The following is a 16,970-nucleotide window of genomic DNA, read 5'->3' as shown; positions in this document are numbered from 1 at the left end:
GAGTGTTTTAGTGGTTTTAGGATGAGTTGTATAGTCAGCTGAGTTGAGTTTTTTATGAATAATAGTAAGTTGAATAGTAGATGAAGTTATGTGGGGCTGATCTAAATTAAGTCTAAAGTATATTTGGATGTTAATATGAGTTTAGTACTTTTTATGAAAAATTAACAAAAATTATGGATCTCACGTATAAAGATATTTTAAGTTGAAAATAGTTGTGAGTTCCACGTGTAAGAATGTTTTGAGTTGGGATGGGTTTAGTAATTTAAGAGTTTAGTGTTTAGATGTTAGACTCAGCTTAAAATTAAACTGAGCTCAGCTGAATTTAGGAACCAAACGTAACCTAAATCATACGTTCTAATTCTTAAGGTCGTGCAATTTTTTCTTAAATTATTCAATGTGCACTTGCGAGACATTCTTTGCAGGAATCTTATGCACCCTCCAGTATTTAAAATACTATAGTCAAAATACTTTAACCATAAATCTCACATGCATATCCTTTTCTAACATTTTATATAGATATGCGTTATCATTGCTAAGACGGCAACATTACAATACTGTTCATGATTCTATAGAAACTATTTCAAAACTTGTCCTAATTATTTGGATTATATGGTAAACTTGAGATATGTTGCATCAATTTGTGCTACATTAATTGACATACCATAACACTCATGCTACTATTAAATGTTTTGATGGGGATTTTTCATTGAGAAAAAGTAAGGGGTGGGTGCCCCTTAAAATGGGGAGTGCTTGAATAACTTGACATGTATGAATCGGTTCAAGTAAGAGTAATTTTATTTTTTGTGTCTATCTTATTAAATTATTTAAAATATGTTATACCAATAAAGTGTGATTAATTATAGGAATGAATGGATAATACATTCTATGTACCACCATAGGGCAAGGATAAAATTGTAATTGAAGCACTATTCGTATGTCTGCGTGTGCGTGAAAAACGAGTTGTAACAGTCAGGCCATCTCTGCTGGACCAAAACACGTGATTCGGCCTAAAAACCAAGCAAAGACCTTGTGGTTTGGACGAAGACAGAGGTGGGACCCACCGATACGAGAATCAAAGTAAATAATAAAATACTACTATCGAGAGAAAGGACAGTTTTATCAGACTCCGATAAATAAATAAATAAATTAATTAATTAAAAAGATCAGAAAAAAGGACAGTCACAGTCTTATCAGTGTGCATGAAAAGTACGGACGTACGTGGTCCATGTCCTTTCTGCATGGCAAAATTTACTGCTTTAAATAAATCTATAATAAATAAATAAATTTATATAATTTTATAAGATAGATTAAATTTATTTTATAATAAAAAATATTTTTATAATTTAATATTTTATATGAAAACACATTAATTTATAAATTTATTTTTATTTAAATTTATTATAATTAAGATATTTTTCGATTCTAAACAAAAATCATGAATGTTGGTAGTTGATTACGGGCATACTTTCACATATGGTTATTGCATCTTCTTCAAATTCCATACAAAATTCCCTTTTCGTCATCATTTAGCATTAAGAAGAACAGATCTCGATTGACTCTGTGCTCATTCTCTCGATCTCTAAAACAATTGTCATGTTGAAATGCTATATGGGTTTTGGTCATCACCTGAGTAATTAATGTAGTGGCTGATAGCCTGATTCTGTGGTTAAATAGATGTAAATTCATTGAAAATTAAAAAATGCGGATGTTGGATGAAATTATTAATATTGCTATCTATTATTATAAAAACGAATCACCTGAGACGGGACAATTTGTCTTTTGGGTCATCAAATTAATTCCATCAAAATCCAACAATGACAATTGAAAAGTACCACTTCATGTGAAGGAGATAATTGTAAATTTCTTATCAGATAGTAAAATTAAGGTGAAATTTAAAAAAAAAAATACAGAATAAATGATGATAATTCCGAGGGGAAAAAATAGAGATCAAGGAATCAAAAGGACAAATCCACAATTAATTTGGAGGAATTAACAAAATGAAAATGTTTAATTAAATCCATCATCAGATCAATGGTCTCGATCGAAGCTGACGTACGTTGCCCTCACAGCAGAGTTCCTTCATAATATATATATATATATATATATATATTAACAAGTGGACCAGTTGGGAATTAGGCTGAGTTTTAAATTTTCATTAGTTTGGGTAAATAGAAGGACGTTTAACCTCTGTCACCTACCACCCCATTTATTGGATGATGTGAAGGATTTTAGGTACACGGTTAATTACTAAAACTTTGAGGACCCCATCCGGCCGGAAACATAGCCCATAGATAGGATGGATTTAAGGCTAACGTTTTATTGTTTTCACATTCCAAGGATAATATTTTGGTCCGTATATATATATATATATATACACGGGAACGGCTCTAAGTGCGTTAGTCTTGAAGTGCATATGAAATAATGATTTAAATAAATAAATAAATAAATAAATCAGTAGTTTATTTGTTTGATAAAATAAAATATAAGGTTAAATAAAGATAAAAAATCAATATTAAAAAAAAAAAGATAAACTTCAACAAAGTATCTAATTGCAAGGCTATTAAGGATCTTTTGATAAAACACGATTCTTTATTAAATTTTATAAAGAAGTTACACGTCAAATGGTTAAGGGTTTTAAAGACCTTTTGGTAAAATATGATCATTTATTAAATTCTATAAGAGAGCTACACGTCAAATAATCAAGGATTTTAAAAATCTATTGGTAAAATAAGACTTAATAGACTTAACAGAAAGATAATAAAAGTTAGCGAAAAAATAATAAAAATTACTATTCACATTTAAATAGTCACTTATTATAATAAAGTAGATATATATTAATAGGTAAAAATTAGAAATATGCAACTTTATATATTGATATATCCACAGGTTATAATATAACATCATAATTGCGATAAAGTGTTTAAACAAGAGTCTATGATCATCTGTTTAAAAAAATTTATACTTTGAGAATTTGTATTTACATATAATTTCAATTTAAAAAGTCAATAACCATTAAGGGTGGTGGCTAAATGATTTTTAGATCACTTAGAAGTGGTTTGACATGCATTTATTAGATTGTGAGTTTGAATTTAAAAATCTAATGTAAGGGATGGGGGTTCAAATCCAGATTTTCTATTTAGAGAATCGGATTATATGTTATTAGGTCATTAAGCTTTTGACAATTGTGAGTTTGAATCTGAATCTGAATTCATTTTAGACTATTGATATTAGCTGTTTACGAATTTATTAAATTTCTTACTGAGATCAAAGTCTAAATTATGGCTCAGACTTAATTTGAGGCAGCTTCTATGATTTTTTACCGTCTAAAGTTTATCCTATTTAATTTGCAATAAATAGAGTGTTATTATAGTCACGTCCAAATAGGCAAATCACATTTTGTTGTCAATCCTATACCCTTTTTCACTCAGAAAAATAAACCGAGAAAGTCAACAAAAAGTATAACTTTGGTGAGAGAAATCGATAACCATTTTTATTTTATTTTAAAGTATAAACTAATTTCATTTATTTTCTATTGTTAAAAAATTTTTAAATTTGAGATTAAGATTTCGTTTAGATGCATAACTCTTCTCAATTTATCTCAATTCATCATTACAATTTTTTCAAATTTTAACATAAAATATTATAAACAATTCAATTTTTTCAAATTTCAAATTTTAAAATAATAATAATAATAATAAATAATATTCAAATAATATTTTATCAACTCAACTCAACTCACTTCAACATCTAAACGTATTCTAAGATTCCGTTTCGATATAGAAATGATTTCATCTCATCTTATCAATATAATTTTTTTAACTTTTTATAGAAAATATAATAAATAATTTAATATTTTTAATTTTTAAATTAATAATAATATTAAAAAATAATATTTTATTTAATTTTGTTCTAAAATCATCTTTTTATCTTATTCCGAGCTAATGATATCAAATATGATACTGCTATTTCTGTCAGTACTCTACTGACTACCCGTCCAATCTTCTATAAAGCATTCACATTCCAGTCCAATCATTTGTTTTTGGATAATACTTATTAGAAAAGCTACGACGGTGGCTATGATTTTATTTATTTGTTTGATAGTTAAGGAAGTATTTTATAATTATTTTTTAATATTTAAGAATATAAAAAATAAACTAAAAAATATATATAAAAAAAAAATACCAAATAACCTTCTTGATGGAGAGTCTATGTGAAGCAGGGTATTTTGTTTTTTTCTCTTAAAAAAATAGGAATTTAGGTGTTGTTTAAATAATGAATTGAGATAAAATTTAAAAATTAAATAAAATATTATTAAAATATTATATTTTGATATTATTATTATTTTGATATTTAAAACGATTGAATTAATTATTATATTTAATGTAAAAATAAATAAAAAATTATAATAATAAAAGATATATTAAACTTTTCTTTTTAAGTTTTTTAATTTTTAACCCCTAGCGCGACTTTTAAAGTGTAGTACCTAAGCTACATATGTTTAAGGCGGCTGCCGACTGATTTATTAATTTATTTTCAATAAACATAATAATATATTAATACTTAATAGTTTCGAACGTACGAGGGAAAATTGATGAAATCCGACAAAAGCTTCGTGGTCATAGATTCATAGATGTTATTATAACATAAATTAAATTAATTGTTGATCCTAAATCTTCTCGATTGCTTTATTTATTACTAGCGTGGTAAATTGAAATAAAAAATTTAAATCGATCGATACATCCAAAATTGGAAGGAGTGTTTCAATCAAGTCAAGGTTGTGATAATCAAGCAAGAAGAACTTGACTTTAATTATTTATATTTTGAAAAAAATTGAAGTTTCTTCCTCACGACATATGATGTCACGATAAAGTGAAATCCTAGCTAGAAGTTTCTATTCAAAGGGAATCTTGATAATTTAATGGGTAAAATGATGAAATAATTTAGACTAAATTACTTTATCTTAGGAGGTCACGACGGGTATAAGATCGAAATATATAAATTTAGAGAAATAATTTACATAAATTTCAAATAAATAAATATCGTGCAATTTCTTTATAAAAAAGTTAGACCTCATATTAAAAAAATGTAATATATATATATATATTCTTTTTTAAGATGACCTACCTTTTTATAAAGAATAACTTAGACTAAATTACTTTATCTTAAAAGGTCATGCCATGCATAACTTTAGAATCAAAATATATTAATTTAGAAAAATAATTTATACAAGTCTCGAATAGATAAGTAACACAGTTTCTTTGTAAAGAAATTATTCCCCACCTTAAAAAAGTGTTAAAAAATATATTATTTTTTAATATGACTCACTCTTTTACAAAGTGCATCTGCGTAATTTGTCTATTTAAAACTTGTATATAGCATTACTCTTTAATTGAAAGAGTAAATATCTATCTAATAGTTTTGGACTAGATTTTTTTATAATTTCTCATTTAAATCGAGATATATATATATATATGAAATGAAATGAATTGTATATATTTATTATAAATTTAATATTATTTAAAAGATCAATATAAATAATAATAAATATTGTAAAAACAATTAACATATTTATCTTTATCTCATCCAATATTCAAATTGTAATACTTATAAGTTGTAACCTGTTAACTTTTATGGCCTGACTATTTTAATTATTCATGGAAAGTAACCTCAAAGAAAAATAATCTTTACTTTTTAGACTCACTTTAAGTAAATGTTTTAATTTCTATTATTTTTTTACTAAGTCAGTAGGATGGTTTGTTTTTTTTTTTTTTTTTTTTTTTTTTTTTTTTTTTTTTTTTTTTTTTGTAGTTTTTTTTGTCCTCCTTCCTATTCTAATATTTAGTAAGTAGGATGGCTTTTGACATGTGGTAAAAGAGAGATACAGATACGTTGCTTTCCACCCGCTGGCAGAATGTATTAAAAGTTGAAAGTTGCCTAGTTTGTTTCTTTAAAGAGCTCGTTTCTACCGCTCGTTTCTACAGCTTGTGGCTTTTTAATTTTTTTTTATTTTTTTAATATATTTATGTATTTTTAAAAAATAAAAAAATATAACAATACACTTAAAATCACTTTTTTAATCACTAAGTAAAAAAATATATATATAAAAAAAATTGCAACGGTACACTAGAGCGGTACATTTTGGGCAGCATACAAGCTTTTTCTCTTCTGTAAATGGGATGAGATAAAATAAAAAAAAAATATTGTTATGATATATTTTTGTAATATTATTTTTATTTTAAGATTTGAAAAAATTGAATTGTTTATTTTATTCTGTATAGAAGTTTGAGAAATTTGTAATGATTAGATGAAATGAAATGAAATGACAATAGTTATGAAAACAAACGAGACCTAAGTGTCATGTTGTGATTTACCAATAATTATGCCATTGCAGTTATTTCTCTCTCTTTATATATATATATATATATATTGAGAAATGATTTATATAAATTCTAAATAGATAAATCTCATACAGACTCTTGTAAAAAGATGTACCCTATCTTAAAAAGGTGTAAAAAAACTATTTTTATTAATAGGATCCACTTTTTTACAAAATACTTGTATAAGACTTATCTATTTAAAACTTATACTTAACATTATTCATATATATTATATGCTCTTGAAAAGGAATCTATTTAGCTATATTTTGGATTGCATTTTTATTCTTTCTTATTTAAAATAAATAAAAACAGCAACAAATAATAGTTTTTGTGTCGTAATTAATGGTTAAAAGAAAACTTTTTCAATATACGGATAGTAATTATGACAGTGGGTTTTACTATATATCAACCACTATTTATCTCCACATTCCACACCTGATATTTTTTTTATAAGGTGTGAGGTGTTTTTTATAGAGTATAAGGTGTGAAGTAATGAATAGTAGTTTATGAGAATAATTATTCTTATTACAGTTCCATTGCACTCCGTTTGTTTTTGTATAAAACATTTTGTAAATGTTATTCTCAATTGCATATATGTTTTTTATTTGGTACAACTAAAATTTTGTCAGTCCAACATAAAAGTTTTTTAGAGTGATTTTACTTAATTATAAGCTCATGTAGAGTACATACCTTCCACAATATTGGCACGACAATATTAGTCACGTGACATGCGCGCATATTATATATATATGTTGCCTCAAATAAGTATGTCAAGTGACTTTTTATGTTGAGTAAATACTAAATGCTATATCTCTACTACTATTCACTATAATATAATTTTATTGCATAGAATGAGATTGTAATTCCCGTTTTATGCTTCATGTCGTGTCATCTATCAATAAATCAACGATAATATTTAAAAAATAAATCAATAAATTAAGACTTAGACATGCGTATTCAATGATACATCAAATCATATTACATAGAAGATGTCTGGATTTAAGTAAGATCGAGAAGCTGAATGTCTTTCTTGGCCTAGGGGTGCCGCGTGGCCTCAAATACAATGCTTCTAGCTTTTATATATAATATATATATATATATATATATATAATATATATATCTTTTAGGAGTTGTTTGAATAGTGAGATGAGGTGAAGTAAGATGAGATAATTTTAGATAAAAATTAAAAGTTAAATAAAATATTATTTTTTAATATTATTATTGTTTTAAAATTTAAAAAAATTAAAATTTTTATTATATTTTGTATAAAAATTTAAAAAAATTATAACGATGAGATGGAATGAAATCGTTTCTTTATTCAAACAAACCCTAAGAGTTTCTTGTAACCACCTCATATATTCCTTCCTTTCCAGGTACGTCTTTGCCTTCTGCATCTTTAATCCACCTTTGCTCTAATTATATAACGTGATAGCTAGACATGATGCATGGGCCAATCTTTCTTAACTTTATTTTCATGGACTGTGGACAGTAATTAAGTACTACTACTTGGTCACGAAAACTCTGATTACAGTAATTATTACCAGAATTATCGATTAAATTTTGTTTGATATTAAAGTACTTCATCTCATCTCATTTTATCTCATTATTATAAATTTTTCAAATTTTTATATAAAATATAATAAATAATTCAAAATTTTTGAATAATTTCAAAACAATAATAATATTAAAAAATAATATTATAATAGTATTTTATTTAACTTTTAACATTTAAACTCTAACTCATTTCAACTAATTACTATACAAATGGCGCCTAAAAGAGTCCTTAATAGTGGTCGATGATGAAGATTATAACTAGCCACCTCTAGCGCTATATAGCTAGCGCCAGGGTGATAACAAATTTGGATGCTATATATTGTACTCTTTCTAAATATAATATGGTGAGTTCTTATAAAAAAAAATATAATATGGTAAGTTAAGAAGATTTCAAATTCCTATAATATTTTTCTAGCAAAGTATTTATTATTATTATTATTATTATTATTCATCTTTTCTGTGTATCATTGATTCATTAGATGAGCACCGCTCATTGTTATTGATAGTGGGTTTTGTAAATTTTTTTCTTCATTTTTCTATTCACATGTTTTTAATATATTTAAATATATTAAAAAATTAAAAAAATATATCAATATACTTAAAATTACTTTCTCAATCACTAAGTATATAAAAAAAAAAAAAAATCCCAAGCGGTCACCTAGAGCGATAACCTTGAGGCAGCAAAACTGCTTTTTCCATAATTAGATTTATGGTTTTGTACTTTTGATGTATATATGCTGCACAAAATCACATGCTAAAGTACAAAGTGGGAAATATTCATGGCATGTGGGGGCATGCTACTAGTTCTGGCTATAGTTGTAAAGTATATAAGCGTCGTGCAGTTGTTTTGAAAAAAAAACGAGATTTATTATTAAAAAATTATTTTTTTTCATGTGAGTCTTGTATTTATTCATTTTTTTTAAAATAATTATACAACACTTACACAGTCACAACTGCAACTATCATTTCTCTAGCTAATATATATATATATTTATCGAGCTGAATCATCCTTTTATCCCTCGGTCATGATCTCCATTCTCAAATATTGCTGAGGTCGCCAATATATCATATTGAGGGCATATGGAAAATGATAAAAATGAATGTATTTAAGACAAATTTATACAAAATTTATAGCCAATATACAATATATAATATCGTTGTTTGTTCCTTTTTTTTTTTTTTAATTTCGAATTCCTTTTTTCTTTCTCCTGCGTGGGTATATGAACATTTTATATATTGATCGATTTGCAGAGGAATCGTTCTGCAGCTTACAAGAAAGGACAACGTACGTGCATATATTCTACCCCATACCTCGTATTCTATAAATAAGGAATGTAAAGATAAATAGTGACTGATTTATAACGTTGTAAATTAAGCTTACTTTTTACGTTTTTATGGAGTTGACTGCCGATCGAGTTGGGTACGTACGTGAGCTAGCTAGCTAGCTAGCTATAACCAATGCCTGGACTTACATTTAGAAAGATTATTCAACTTAGAATAAATAATTAGACTTATTTTGTTTTCCCCCCACCCAATTACCGGGTGGCGATCTTAATTTATTCTTTTTTAATTTAAAGTAGTAGTAGTACTAGTACTAGTACTAGTACGTACTAGAGAAAACTTTAGCACCTAATTTAATGGCTCATGCATGAGTAGTACTGCATCTATGTGCCCACCGTTAACATATATGGACTCAAATTAAAGCATATCCTGATCAATCTATATATATATATAGATTTGATTCTCACGATCGAGGTCTATGAAACCTGTCCGGTTTGGATTTATAATTTATCTCAATTTATTTCAATTTATTTCACTATTAGTTATTATTATTTATTAATTTTAACTCATAAATCTTATTATTATTTACAATTCATTTCAATTTATCTTCGAATCCAAATCATACTTTTGCAATGGAGAAAAAGAAATTGATCAGTACCAATGGAATTGGTAGCTAGGGTGCACAGTACTGCACATGGAGATAGTACGGGTATCTCTATATACCTTTATACCCTTATCATATTCCGCCAACGACTTTAGTTAATTGGAAGCTAAGGTGCCGTACGCACGTCAAACAAATTTCAAATTAAATAACCATGCATTAAGGGTTAAACTCGAATGCCAACCCTGATCAGCCCTATAAATCATATGATCAACAAATTTATAATAAGAGATCAAAGCATCTTTTTTTTAAAAAAATAATAATAATAAAGATGTTAGAATCGAATTAAGACAGATGTCATAACAAAAGTAGAGATTTCATAAGAACTAATTGGACCGGCCGAATTAAAGGACACAGTACTAACACATACAACGTGTGAAGAGAGAAAGAATTAGTATTACTGTCGGCCGCCTTTTCGTTCCTGCTTACAAGAAAGTCATGTAAAGATAAAAGCTGCCGGAGAAAAACCCTAACTAGTTTAATTAAGCTATAAATTAAGATAGATGAAGTTGTTAAAAAAACTGCATATGTTGTATATATGTTTATTCAAGTGCTGGTGACCGGAGCTACAACCAATGTTCTTAAACACATAGTACTTGCTCTTGTTCTTGTTGGTAATTACTACTACTACTTAATGGATATACCTACCTAATTGGCGCGCACCCAATGAGAGTATATTATATATGCATCTGATGATCTATATCATATGCATGCCACCATCGATCAGTGATCGATCGTTATGGACACATGAACAAAATTAAAGCGCCTCATCATGTACGTACGTAGTCTGCTCATGATCCCTCCAAAAGCCCTAAAAATTAAATACAAAGAGAAAAGAGATCAAGTACTGTCCAAGCTGATAGGATCGACGCGGAAATGCATGAGAATCAACATTTCTTTTCTCTTAAGCAATGGATCAGATTGTTGTCGGTGGCCATTCAAATCCAACATCGATCTCATCCTTGATCAGATCATTATAACCGATATCTGTACGTGTGACTTAGGGCAAAAGCCACCGGCATGGGCCACCTCTTAATTGCTTGCTAGCTAGAAATTCTAGTATTACTTTCAACCCATATATATTTGCGTGTGTATGACAAGAAGCATATAAAGTGGGTCTCCAATCTCCTTTGATGCTAGGCTCCATTTAGATATTAAAAATATCTCAAATCATCTGTGAATAGTAGTAAAATATAATTTATAAATAAAAATAAATATTTATGAATAATAGTGAAGTAATGTGAAAACAGTTAATCTAAATATTTCCTTCCCGTGTATAGTACTATTAATGTTTTTTTTTAAAAAGAGTACTAGAATACAAAATTGTGGCTGTAGTTTAGTGGTAAGAATTCCACGTTGTGGCCGTGGAGACCTGGGCTCGAATCCCAGCAGCCACATTCATTTTCATATTTTTAGATTGTATGTTTCTTTTCTAATCTATATAACTCCATCTATAGCATGAATTAATGTCTGCTAATTAGTACCATGAGCCATGACATACCTGACCTGGGCTTGTGAGTGAAAACCCAAGACCCAAACCCTTCAGGTTTTCACATGTATTGAGCGGCTTCTTTGGGCCCCCACGTAACTCCAACATGGGCCGATAGAAATAGGAAAAAGAACTAACATCCTATTCACAATTTATAGATAACTTTAAATAAAATAATATTTTTTATTATATTTAAACACATCAAATAAAAAATAAAATTCAAAATAAAGTTTAAAATAATTATATTATATAATACAGTTGTATACAAGTTGTTAGTTAGTAGTAATTTTATTATTTTCCAAAAAAATTAAAAAAAATCAAAATTGTTTCCTCATTATTAAATTAATATTACTCTTGTCAATTCAAGCAAAATAAAAAAAAAAAAGAAAAAAAAAGAACTTGGTAAAAGGGGGTTTAAGGGACATTTGACCCTCGATAATGATGTCGCAAAAAGGCTGGATGTGGTACTACTCCATTGAAAAAGACAAAACGGGGGAGAAATTAATGCGTGGGAAAAAAAGAGGCTTTTATATATAATTCATCATCACCTTGGAAATAATGACTAAATGGCATGTAGAGACAAAAAAGAAAATTTTTTGTTGTATATATTGATTTGACTTAATACGTCAACTATAACTTATTACAGCGAGTTTATAAATTTAATTTCGTTTGTTAAATAACACGTGACCTGCTCACCGCTGCTGCTGCACGTGCAACTCGCCTGGAAGTTTACAGCTGTCAAGTCTTAGGCAAGATTATACCCTTAATTAAACATGAAGATTTTCTTTATTTCTAATTCAAATTTAAGAGTGTTTTTTTTCTTCTAATCTAAATTTAAGAGTTTTAAATAGAATGTTTATTTTTCTGTCTCTTCTATTATTTATGCACTCAAGATTCAAAAATAGGAAAATTTATTTTCTCCAAAATTATTTGCTTCGCTTTTCCTGTCGCAGGGAAAAAGCTGCGAATCGGGTCGGCTACCAGAGAGCGTGGCTTTGAGCTATATATATACACACACACACACACACACACACACACTGGCATCGATGTTGGGAGAGAATGGGTGCGTAGGTTAAGCACCAGTACAACCACCCAAGCGCATCGTACACTCGCCTATTTTGCTTTCTCGGTCATGCTCGCTGTACTGTGCGTGCGCCCCAAGCCTTGGATCCTCTCCTCCTCCTCCTCCGTCCACGGCTCGCAGGCTCTTCACTATCCGTACAGCAGCCGGATACGCCGGAGTCCGATACATTTCGTTGGCTTCCGCGGAGACCGGCAGCCTCGTCGCCACCACTCTAGTGCTTGTCGGCTTGGAGGTTCGTTCGGCGGTGGTGCAGCGTCCATATGGCACGCGATCATGCCCTGCGGAGCCGCCGGTATACCGAGCGATCTCCTGCTCCGGCGGAAGGCGATGCTCAGGCGTGAGCGGAGTGGGGAGGGGTCGTGGAATGCCGCGTGGGATGCACGCCCCGCCCGGTGGCTTCACCTGCCCGACTCAGCTCGGCTGCTCTTTGGCGTCTGCGCGTGCCTCGCGCCGCTGGATTTGGCAATCGATGGCAATCCTGAGGCGGCAGTTTTGGAAGAAAAAATCGAAGCTTACGATTCAATTGACTTGAACGCTTGCAAGATTAATGAGCTCGTCGGTCGCGATGTAATCGACTCAAACGCTAATACGAACAATGATGTCTCTGCTGATTACAGGGTCACAGGTCACTTGCATTCCATACTAATTGTCTTCATCTTTTGTTTCAGTTCTCGAATTTTTTTTTTTTTTCTAAAAATGAAACTCGAGTTGATGAATAAGTTATTCGATGAAGTTGATCTTTTTATCTGGATTCAGTTTCTTAAGGTTTGTTTTCAGCGTAAAGTTATGATAGTTAATGAACTATTAGTATAATCCTAACAGTATAAATCTATTTAATATGGATGATTCGTATGAGTTTATATTAAACCCAATTTGATTAATAAGTTAATTTTAAATGTTGGAAGCCTTTGGTCAGGTGTTGTTAATTTCTCTTAAATTGCAGTAAATAATAAATAACAGGAAATTCCACTGGATATTTGACATCGAATGAATATTCTGTGTGAAGAATGGATTCAAAAGTTTTCCAAGTGATTGTTCAATGTGGCGGAATTTTTTATAATAGTGAAGTACTTGTTCTATTTATGTTGATGATGTCATTACAGGGGTTCTGGCGGATGGTCGATGCCTATTTAGAGCATTAGCACATGGGGCTTGCTTGAGAATTGGGGAAGAAGCTCCGGATGAGAATCGTCAGAGAGAACTTGCTGATGAATTAAGAGCTCAGGTATGGCTAATAAGAACCCATTTTTATTCGTTGAAATTAGAATAACCTTGATTTCTAACCAGGTGTGGTATTGTAGGTTGTAGATGAGCTTTTGAAGAGGCGGAAGGAAACAGAATGGTAAGATTTGTGATAATTGGTTTCTTAGTGCGCATTGAATTGGTTAGTTCGCCAAATTGTGATTAATTTACTTTAGGTAATATGTATAGGTTCATTGAAGGAGATTTTGATGCATATGTGAAGAGAATTCAACAACCCTATGTGTGGGGTGGAGAACCTGAATTGCTGATGGCTTCTCACGTTTTGAAGTGAGTTTCAGATGATTTTTTTTTCCCCTTTTTGTCCCAAGGATTTAATAAACCCTTTTCCAATCTTTCGACTAGTATGATATCTCAAATCCATTTGCATGAGAACCTGAATCCTCATTTTGATGATTGTGCTTGGAGTTTTAACCGTTCATTCCATATAGAAAATGTTCATCCTTATGCCTGGGGAGTTGGGACAGTTGAATTACACTTCCTGAAATAATTCGCTGTTATTTGTGATTATATGTTACAATTGTGGGATTGAGAGTTCATAAATGGAAGGATGTGGAACTTGATAGTGTGTGAACATGATGGAGTCTCTGTCTCAACAATTGATCCACATTGAAACAGAACAACTTTACATAACATCTTTAAGCTGTGTGATCTATATACTTGTATTAAGCCCCGAATCTAATGTGCTCTATTTATACTTCAGGACTCCAATATCTGTCTTCATGTTAAATAGAAGCTCAGGTGGTTTGGTAAACATAGCAAAGTATGGTGAAGAATATCAAAAGGATGAAGAGAGCCTCATCAATGTTCTGTTTCATGGGTATGGTCATTATGACCTATTGGAATAATTCTCATAAGATACTTGCCTGAAATAAACGGGTATTAGTTGGGTACGATTTATAGAAATTTTACGAATAAGTGAAAACAATCTTCAGAAGATCTTACTTTTTCTTGGAGGATGTGTTTCCACCATTCAAGATACTGCATCAAGTCAAGTAATTTGCTGCAATAACGTCAATTTAAGCGTTAAGCTTGTTCAATTTTGTAGGTTCTACTTTTTTGTTTTTCTTGAGAATTTCAAACTTCATTATACTCATCAAATTGGAGATGTTAATTTCTTAACGTTTGAGTTGTTTTTGGTTTCTTAAAAGGTGGTATTGATGATCATTTTATCTATTCACAACATTTGGGTGTCTTTTATCCTTCATATGCTATTATAGGGGGGTGGAATCCAGTATTGTGGCAGTAGCCACTAGGTAGAAATACCTTATGTCGATTTTGTGAAGTATAAGGGTAGTATAATTGCAAAGATTTTGGGTGGGCAAGGGAATTGTGGACAGTGAAGCTGCTTGCCCCAGGCTGCCTTCTACATGTCTCTTCAATTTTGACGATTTGATGTTGAGTTATTTATTACATGAAGCTGATTACCAAACAGCCGATCCTGCCCTTTTCTGAATTTGAGATTCGTTATTTACTCTATATATAGCAGCTCTAACCCGTGCCATTTTGTTGGGACAGAATATTGATATTATTGATGATATCAACTTATTTTATGGATTCAATTTTTGAGATGTGTTGGATGGTCAAGAAACAATGCATGGTGGATTATAAAAATATGGAGTGGCTTCTACTTGCTTTGAAACTCTATGCAGGAAGCATGGCCTATGATTTGTGGTTTTGGATGACCACAAGTGTTCGGTCGTTAGGGCGGTTTTTTTTATTTTTCAAAGCAAGCAAGCCTTTCATAGACCAAGCAGTTACAAGATATAAGATTCAATGGGGTGGGAGTCCCCAACAATCATCCCAAAACCAACACGTACAACATAAGAGAAATAAAGCAGAGGGATCTAGAGCTAAAAATTTGGCTCCCACCCATTTCACACGAAGGGGTAGCCGCTTGAAACGGTTTTTACATAATTTGATAAATAGACTATAAAACTACAACTAGAAATCGTAGTGGATTATTGTGTGCTGCACTTTGCTGGTCTGGGCTGGTTGAATGAGACTTTCATGACCATTAGTTAGGGAAAACGGGAATATAGGCAAGTAGCAACTAGAAGATGGATTGATTCACTGGCAAATGACCGAAACTGGTTGTAGAGGCACGTGTAGGTCATGCGCCACTCTTGGAAAGAAGGTGACCCTAATGGTGCCATGCGTGGCGAGTGCAGTGTGAGCCGCATATGAGATATATGCGCTGCTCTTTTGGTAGGTTTTCGTCTGTCATCTGATAGATCAACAGTTAGAGAATCTGGTGGTAATGAGCGTGGCGATCGTAGGAGGTCGGTAGGCAGTAGATCGACGCATCTTGGTGCTATGGATCGAAAATAAAAGAAAAACTGGGAAAAAAAATTTATAGACAAGTTCGGCATTGGCCAGACAGGGGGAGGGGCCGAAGATGAAAATGGGAGGATTATACCGATCTGCTGGAAGAGAGAAAAAATATTGCCTGGAAGAGAAAAAATCAAGAAGGGTGGTTCTTATTTGTGTAATACTTATCTAAAGTGATTAATCAATTGGCTCGTTTGGATAATCAGATGAGATAAGATAAGATAGTTTTAGATGAATTGAATAAAATATTGTTAGAATATTATTTTTTAATATTATTATTATTTTGAAATTTGAAAACGTTGAATTGTTTATTATATTTTGTATAAAAATTTGAAAAATTATAATGATGAGATGAAATGAAATAAAATGGATTGAAATTGTTTCTATTATATCCAAACGAATATATAAAGGATTGATTAAATTTAGGTGTCGTTTGTTTCTTGAAGGACAACTTTAAACTAATGGGAAAATTATGTTTAAAAAATAATTTAGTTTTATATTGTATTCTCGTAGTACACTATGGAAGTTAAAGCCTTTGGGATAAGGTGGGAAGATTGTCTACTCCCCCTCCACCTGCAACATGTTGTGCAGCGTGTCCTATTCAGAGTGTCGAAAACAAAAGAGAAATGGACTCTACAGACTAGACTGTATTTGTTACTCCGAAATGTATTTTCTTTCTTGGTCACCTTTGTGCCATGGTGGTGGATGCATCCAGTGAGAGATTTCACGGTTGACTGACAGCGTGAAAATGCCCCCCTCGGGGATTGAACGTTTTAGGTTACTAAAATTCGTGTATTGTTTATAATTTGAGTGGGCTACTATGTCGCTCCACTCTTACCGCTTGGCGTACTGTCCAGTGGTTTTTTTTTTATTATTAATACATTTAAACATTTTTTAAAAATAAAAAAATACATTAATACACTTAAAATCACT

The 16,970-nt window shown here is 30.7% G+C and overlaps 1 protein-coding gene and 1 non-coding gene across 2 annotated transcripts; both read left to right on the top strand.

Moving 5' to 3' along the window:
* Positions 1-11,198: 11,198 nt before the first annotated feature.
* On the top strand, positions 11,199-11,270 carry TRNAH-GUG. The gene has a single exon. It is a non-coding gene; the product is annotated as a tRNA-His (tRNA).
* A 999-nt stretch (positions 11,271-12,269) lies between these two features.
* On the top strand, positions 12,270-14,878 carry LOC121238606. Its single transcript, XM_041135557.1, has 6 exons — positions 12,270-12,350; positions 12,401-13,071; positions 13,550-13,671; positions 13,748-13,788; positions 13,878-13,976; positions 14,410-14,878. Exons 2-6 carry the CDS (start codon positions 12,495-12,497, stop codon positions 14,552-14,554), a joined length of 984 nt encoding a protein of 327 aa, XP_040991491.1. The 5' UTR covers positions 12,270-12,350; positions 12,401-12,494; the 3' UTR covers positions 14,555-14,878.
* Positions 14,879-16,970: the final 2,092 nt, after the last annotated feature.

The sequence above is a fragment of the Juglans microcarpa x Juglans regia genome, chromosome 7D (assembly GCF_004785595.1).
Source record: "Juglans microcarpa x Juglans regia isolate MS1-56 chromosome 7D, Jm3101_v1.0, whole genome shotgun sequence".
NCBI classification, from domain to species: Eukaryota; Viridiplantae; Streptophyta; class Magnoliopsida; order Fagales; family Juglandaceae; genus Juglans; species Juglans microcarpa x Juglans regia.
Note: the sequence above shows the minus strand (reverse complement) of the source record. Positions and strands in the feature narration are given on the sequence as shown.